The 7,500-nt window shown below is 45.7% G+C and overlaps 1 protein-coding gene across 7 annotated transcripts in view; it reads left to right on the top strand.

Moving 5' to 3' along the window:
* LOC126578180 (small conductance calcium-activated potassium channel protein) overlaps positions 1-7,500 on the top strand; it is a 104,836-nt gene that overhangs the window by 77,560 nt on the left and 19,776 nt on the right. For 2 of the 7 annotated variants that reach the window (XM_050240499.1, XM_050240497.1), the window contains exon 8: positions 7,317-7,452. The exons of the other annotated variants lie outside the window; for them this stretch is intronic. In XM_050240499.1, the coding sequence (XP_050096456.1) occupies positions 7,317-7,452 (136 nt within the window). The remainder of the gene's footprint in view (positions 1-7,316; positions 7,453-7,500) is intronic. 7 annotated transcript variants of the gene reach the window in all.

Raw genomic sequence — 7,500 nt, 5'->3', positions numbered from 1 at the left:
AGTGAACACTCAACACAATCGCTTGGAAAGTTATAAAACTCAATTTAGAAATAATCATTCGATTGGGACGACGCATACGAAAAACCATTCTATTCCATTCAAGCCAGTCTCAACCGACCTTGTTCGCTGCCAGTTGAGCACACAAAATACCGATTAAAGCGACATAAAGTAAAGCATTGGCATCATCATGGCCACGTTCAATCATTACGCTTATCAAAGACCACCGCCATAACACTAAACACCGCGACGGTAAATCGGTGTTCCGGAAATAAAACACTACGCAAGTACAAATCACGCCCCGACATGAAATAAACTAATGTCATTCTAGCGTTATCGTGAGTCGGCAATAAATTTGCTGTAAAACAACCGAACGGGCTGCTGCCACCCGCTTGCAGCCATTGCAACTGACAGCGATGCAAAGCGAAACAGGCGCCCGTCGTGCTTAAAGTGCTTATCATAATTGGTGTAATGTTGCATAAAAACGATTATCCACATCCGCATCCGGGACAATGGTGGCGCAGGATGCAGCCCAATGGGACTGGGACTAGTGACCTTGTGCCGTTTGCCAATTTGTTCCGCCAAACGATAACGAAGGGAGATCTTTTGTGCCTTCAGCCCGGTTCCAATCCTCTTCTGCACGCTGACAAACTGAATATCCATGAAGTGGATGAAGAGCGACAAAAGCGAAACGTCCTGAAGCCATTGCTGCATGGCTCTTGGCGTCCAGTAGCAGCTGTTTCAGTTGGCTTGTTCGTCAATGTACTCTTGAAAACTGTGCTACCCCGTGCGCTCGTTGTGGTAATGATTTAATGTATCTTTATGTAACGAACCACTTGAGGAAGAACGGCTCCCGGGGCGAGACCACTAGGGCTGCTTTCTTTCCTCGCCAACCTCTTTTATGCAATAAGAAAGGGCTTTTCATACACTTTCCTGTTGTTCGTCTTTACATTTCCTTACCCAGACGCTCCATATGCGCCATGCTCGAAGCGAAAAACACAAAGTCAGGCGCCACTTTACAGCCAGGCAGCCGGTCTTGATGAGCTCTTGCATCAATTACTTCTTTCGAGCGCCAGAATGATGATGTTTGCGGCATAATTATGCTGAGCTAAGAGTGTGCTTAGCCACACAAACACACGTGCGTGCACATTGCAAAAGGATGTTCATTTTAAAAAGGAAAATGTTTTCTCACGGGAGGGGCTGCCTTACAATGTTTTATGCTTTTTATGAAGTAACATACAGTGTCGTATAACTTTGTACGACGCGAATTACAATGAGCGTGTGCCCATATTGCGTTGAAACTCACACTTTGTTTCAGCAGCTATAGGTTATAATGTTTTCTACATTGTTCACAGCACATTAAAAGTTTCTTTACGAGAAACCATGTGTGCGAAGCTGCCACTACAATCCATCAAACCGTATCGACCCATGAAACTTGCGGAACCTCTCCCCTATTGCCTATTAGTTTTGCTGTCACTCGAACAGCTGAGTTTGAGAAGCGATAACACTATCCCATCGTGGTTCGATGGCTTGCAATGCAACATCGATGTTATCGGCGAAGGCAGCTGCAAGGCAAGTGGCAATCGTCTGCGAAATGAACGTGAAGAAAACTAGCTTTCCGATGCGGCCAAGTAAACTACACCAATCCATCACCATCCATCTTCAAAATCGTCTGCCTAGTGGTGTGCTCGGCTGCAATTTGTTTCTCAGCGTTATGCACGGAACCGCACCAGCTGCAACGCTTCTCGCCTGACGCGACCAACATTCTTGCAACCGTCAATCTTCGTTCGTGTCAGCGGGCTACAACGGGAGAAAAAAACATTCCAAGAACAGGAAATCAATACTTTTTGCGCGATTTGCCATTGACAGCTTGCCCCCCTTTTTCTTCCGAATCGAGCGTGAGGAATGGTCTCCTTAAGCCCACACTCTACGATTCGCACGACGAGCCGCTAGCGCCGTGTGTCTTTTTACTTGGAACGCGCAGCAGAAGGCCGTGACCCATAAAAGCGTTCGACATTCCTTCAGCTCGAAATGTAAAATTGATAATTATTTTGGCATTCGTCAATGGCAGTACTGCACGAACGTGCATGGAAAATAAGATAACGCTTTCCATAGGGAAGAATCTCGATTAAAATAGGCTACAAAAAGGCATTTTAAACAGATTATTTCTGTTACAGCAACTAGCGGTAGCGTGGCATCAATAATAGTTACAGAAATTCACATTAATCCACGAAGTTTAATTTCTCGATGGAGGCGCCAGTGTTTCACGTGCTCAAATGGAGGCGCCAGTGTTTCATGTCGGGGACACATAAAATATCGTTAAAAAAAACACCTTATAATGCATGATTTTGAAGGTATTTCAATACAAATAGACTGCATAAAAATCTTGGGAAGGTTTTTTCCCCAATTTTGGCCCTCCTCTTTGAAGCACTTCTTCCTTTCAGAAGGAAGCACCTCATTTTTCTATCATTATCCTCGTGAAACGGTACCACGCGGTGCTGTCCTGCCGGAAGAGTGTTGCATCGACCGTGAAGACATGCTTAATGTGCTGCTCGACCACACCACACTCATCACGGTCAACCGGAAACCACCCGGCTGTCGTGCGGATTGTCACTCACCATTAAAATGTAGTTTCTCCGGGCGACGATGATGCCTCTTTTCCGGTCGTTTTACACTAATTCCACACTTCCTCGGTACATCTGTCCACTTGCCTGGTATGCGTCTGCCCACGTTCACATCGGCCGGAAGCCACACTGAAGCCGACAATTTGATTTCGCTCCCTTCGCCCAAACCAGGAACCGGTTGGACAGCGTCCAGGCGTGCTGCCGAGCGTGTTGTGTTCTTATTTCGATAAATTTCTTCCGCTTCCGGTGTTTGCAGTGTTGAGTAAGACGCTTTTCAACACATGGCAGTATTTATTCGGCTAGGACCGTACCTATGCTGCATAGAATCTGGAGTCTTGTGGAAGGGATTTTCTAGATAAAAATCAACACAAGGCTCTAGGAGAGGCAACATCGGAACATAATCCCGCAAACGTTATGCATAATTTATTTACTTTTCTTGTGATTAGTGCAAAATTAACATTCATATTCTCCCACACTCACTCGTCCAGTATACCGTTCTTTACAATGTTTCCAAACATTCAACGGAAACGGATAGCAAAACACGGAAAACCATCGCAGACACACCCCCACAAAAAAGCCTACCAACGAACCAAAGCATAAATTTTGAGGTAATCTTTCTACCACGAACCTCAAACCGAATCTCGGGACAAGCAAAACCCAATCGCCAACCCCACAACCGGCAACCTCATCAGCATTTATAATTTGCCAAGGAAATTTTATGCAAATGACTGCTGAGGTCCACCTTCGTTTGACTTAATTTTTTGTCATTTTTCTTTTCTTTTTTCTTGTGCTTTGCTCCATTTTGCGCCTAACGGCAAGCCAAGGTCACCATCACGAACACACGCGCACAAATTCATCAAACACATCAATACGCGAGCAGCTTGAGCGTACCAGTCGCCCCTCAGCTGGTCACCACGGTACGCTGGAGGCCGTCATGACCCCTCAATAAAACGTTTTCGTGTGAACGCCACTTGTGGCCACGGGGAGCATAAAGAAGAGAAAAAAATCATCCAGGCTGCCATGGCCCCCAGCTTATCGCCCCCATTTTGGTAACTGTCAATTTGGTATTTTGTAACGCAGTGAAGGGAACAGAGGCCACCCCAAATCCGAATGGCGAGAGAGGGAAACTTTTTGTAATGAAAATTTAAATGCAACGAATAAGGAAAAAACCCTAATTGTGAGAGATGAAGTGAGGCACACGGGGCGGACAGAACCACCACGTGACCTCACGGTCCACGATTCGAGCACGATTTCTCACGTTCTAAGTAATGTCACGTCGCCAGGAATGGTGTGTACCCACACCCGGGTTGTTCCGCAGAGCAGCAGACGAGGCCACGTCTGCTAACAGAAAATTAATCTCGGCCTCAAGTCCGACACAAAAAATGAAATATCATCCATTTTTCATTTCGTTACTTCTGTTGCGCGCCCAGCCCAGCCCACTGCTACGTTTTTGCTAATTATTTACCAAAAATGGCGACTGAAACGGAATAAAAACTGAAAATCACTCAACCCACGGCGAGCATACCAGCCCGTCCCGTCAACGACTGCGTACGGCCCTTGGTATTTGCCAAGGGTTTTGCTATAGACGAAGCAGATGGTCTTTTTAGGTAGGGAAAAGCCATTTCTTACGGGCAACTGTTACTGGAGTGTCAAGGGAAAACGAAATCCTTCTACCATAAACGGATCTCGTGGCGTGAGAAAATGTATTCAACAAGCATCGCCAGCATTTCAATGGCAGCCAAAGAAGGCCGCAAAATCGAGTTGCCTAGGGGCCATGTTTTAGTGCTTGAAGACTAGCGATAGATTATTGAGAGGGAGAGAGGAAAAACCAGTTCGGCTTGCTTCATCAAGCCATAACATCTATCTTTGTGTCCTATTCCCATTTGCTCTCGGCTACTTTGCTGGTGCCAAACAAGGATGTAGTGTCCATATGCAGGGATATCTATCATATGTCTCCCTAAAGGCGGCCCCAATTCCAGTGCGACCCAATTTTGTTTTTGTCTCCCAGTGCCGAACTCACAGTCCGCAATGGCTACAATCCTTTCGCATTGTTTTGCCCTTTTCTCCCCCCTTTTTTTGGGTGTTTGGATTACTTCAGAGAATAGGACGTGGGACAGTCTGTTTTGCTTGAGAAAATCGGATATGAGACGAGCACAATAATCGTAGGATTAAGCATAAACAATGCAACGACGCAACAGCGTTGGTTTGCGTTCGTGGTATAAACTGGTTGGCATGCCAGCTATCCCAACAAGGAGGCTTGGAGGAACAGGAGCAAATGGTATTAACTGAAGGTCATCGGCGGCGAATTTTGGGCATTTTATGCCACCAAGTAGATGTTTTACATAATGATGGTACAATGATAATCAGACAAACGTGTTTGTGCAAATCAAATCGCATTCTAAAGATGAAGTACGTCCTACAAGTGTCTACGGCATCCAAAACATTATCTTCAATCTCAATTCTTTGCATAGAACAGTAGATTTTCATCAGCAAATAATCATAACCCTATAGCCAACAGCCTTTATGCATCTCCGCTTAATTCAATTGCTTCGATAACATTCATGCAACGCATAGAATTAAAAAAAAACTCGCTTCACCAAACTCTTATAGAGATGAGTAGAGTAAAACAACACACCTCGCACACTCATCGCTACTCTGAATCGTCGATTCGAGTCAATGCCAACTAGATGCCTCTTGTCGCTTACTGGCACCCTTAGCGGGCGGACAGATCTGCAACAGCCAACAGCTTAGGGTAGTACCGAAGAGCACCTCAAAACGCCACCACAAGACCACACTCTACAGGCCGGAGCGAGTTTAGGTAGAAAAACGACAGACATTTCAGCGTGCTTGAAACACTTTTACAAACATATCCGATCATCGACGGTCATCGTAAGCTTAACATAAAACACGAAAGTAACACGATTTTTCTTCCGTATCTATCCAGCTATTACTCCGACACTTCCGCGATATCTACTCTTCCCTCCGTTAAAGACACACTTTACTTTTTTCCGATTTTCTTACTCTTCTAATCGCTCTTGTTCCGTACATTTTCATTTGCTCTTTCGTTTCCATACCCGCATCACCTCATCTTCTCTCATCAGAAGATTACTTCTCTTTTTTCTTCCGTTTCCTCCTATCGCGCTGCCTCGTGTTTTCAATTTTCGACTTCTTTCGCAAAGCTTTACTCATCCCAGAAGCGAAAATCGCTTTATCATTTGATTACTCATCGTTTTTTTCCCCCTCCGCCCATCTTTCTGCCACTCATCGAGCCACTCTTTCTGCTCTTCTGTCTCGAGAACCATCCCACCGCAAGATCAATATTTTCCTTCCATCATTACCTAGACCGATGGCCGAGACGCGAAATCGTTCTATTGTTCCAGTAAATCGATGTGTTTTGTTGTTTGATTTCGAATGTGTACATTCGTTGTTCCATATGCATCGGATGCTGATTGGTAATGAAGGATGAATGTGAATTGCTGTTCGTTATGTTTTCTACCGGTTACCTCATGTTTGTTGACCCTGGTTGCTACTGCCAAACGGGACGCGGGCCACGGGCCGCTGTCACGCGCAGGGTCACTTCGTTTCATAGTCTGTGTTCGCTTATTCCGTACTAATTAGTGTCGAGTATCCATTCTATGTGCCTAACTCTGACTGTTACTACTTTCTGTCTACTCTCTATGCTCTCCTTTCTAACTGTCAATCCATTTCACACCATTTACCTTCGAACGAATATGTTCAAACGAACAGGGCGCTAATGAGAGGGAGAACCATTTACAATGCTTTGTTTAAGTTTGCCACGTGGTTAGCGATGGCTTATGGTGATGCCATCGCATAAAGTTTAGCTGAGAAACATCAAAATAAAGATAAATCATAAGCAGGAACAATACAAATTCACTCGATTCGATTGCCGCTCCAACATGTTCAATACAGAGGAGGGAGAGAAGCATAAAAATCCGTCCAACAATCCCTCGCTGTTTTAAACATGTATCACATGTGAAAAAAGAATCCACCACCACCACCTCCACCATAATCAACAGCTTAACCACACACGGGTTTACCACAAACGCCGGCTGGCTCATAAAAATTGACGAACCATTTTTGTGGTTCCCCGCGCCTCGAGCCGGCGCTGGGCTGATCCTTTGGTCAAACGAATACATAAAACTAAACGATTTGGGGTCGATAAAAATACATGCCAGCGTGAATGCCGATCTCGGATCTGTGTTCTCTCTCTCCCTGTCAGTGGGCGTTTGTATGTGTGCCTGTGTTTGTGTTTTCCTTATTGAGGTACGATCGAACATTGACGATCCGCCACTCAAACGTCCTCTCAATCGACGTTAATGCTGATTAAGACCCCTTTCGGTTCTTTCAACTCTCCCTTTCCTTCGCGCCCACGAACGCTGATTTGCGCTGACACACATTATGTCACACGGAAGAGTTCCCAACCCACAACTCCCCCCCAAAAAAACCGAAACCCCTTTTACACCCCCACATTGGAGGACGCGCAGGGCGCTCGCCTTGTTCCTTCCGCAATCGAATCGATATCTAGAGCTGGCTTGCTGAGGGTTTTCGGGGTTTTGTTGGTGAGGGATGATTGTCAAATATTTCCGAACGAAATTAACAAACAAACAACAACCCTCGCACCATTTCTATTCGACCGTTCTCCGACCCGTGCCGGTAACGAACGCGGGCGCGCAGGTTTCACGACGAGGAGCATGCCAATTTGTTGAACTCCATGTGGCTTACCGCGATCACGTTTCTCTGTGTCGGTTATGGAGACATCGTGCCGAACACGTACTGCGGACGGGGCATCACGCTAACCTGCGGAATGGTGGTAAGTAGAGAACGTCCAACCCAGCAAAGCAACGTGGCCGCATCGCGA

The sequence above is a fragment of the Anopheles aquasalis genome, chromosome 3, assembly GCF_943734665.1.
Source record: "Anopheles aquasalis chromosome 3, idAnoAquaMG_Q_19, whole genome shotgun sequence".
Taxonomy (NCBI): domain Eukaryota; kingdom Metazoa; phylum Arthropoda; class Insecta; order Diptera; family Culicidae; genus Anopheles; species Anopheles aquasalis.
The sequence above is the reverse complement of the archived record's forward strand: the minus strand, read 5'-3'. Positions and strand labels throughout refer to the sequence as shown.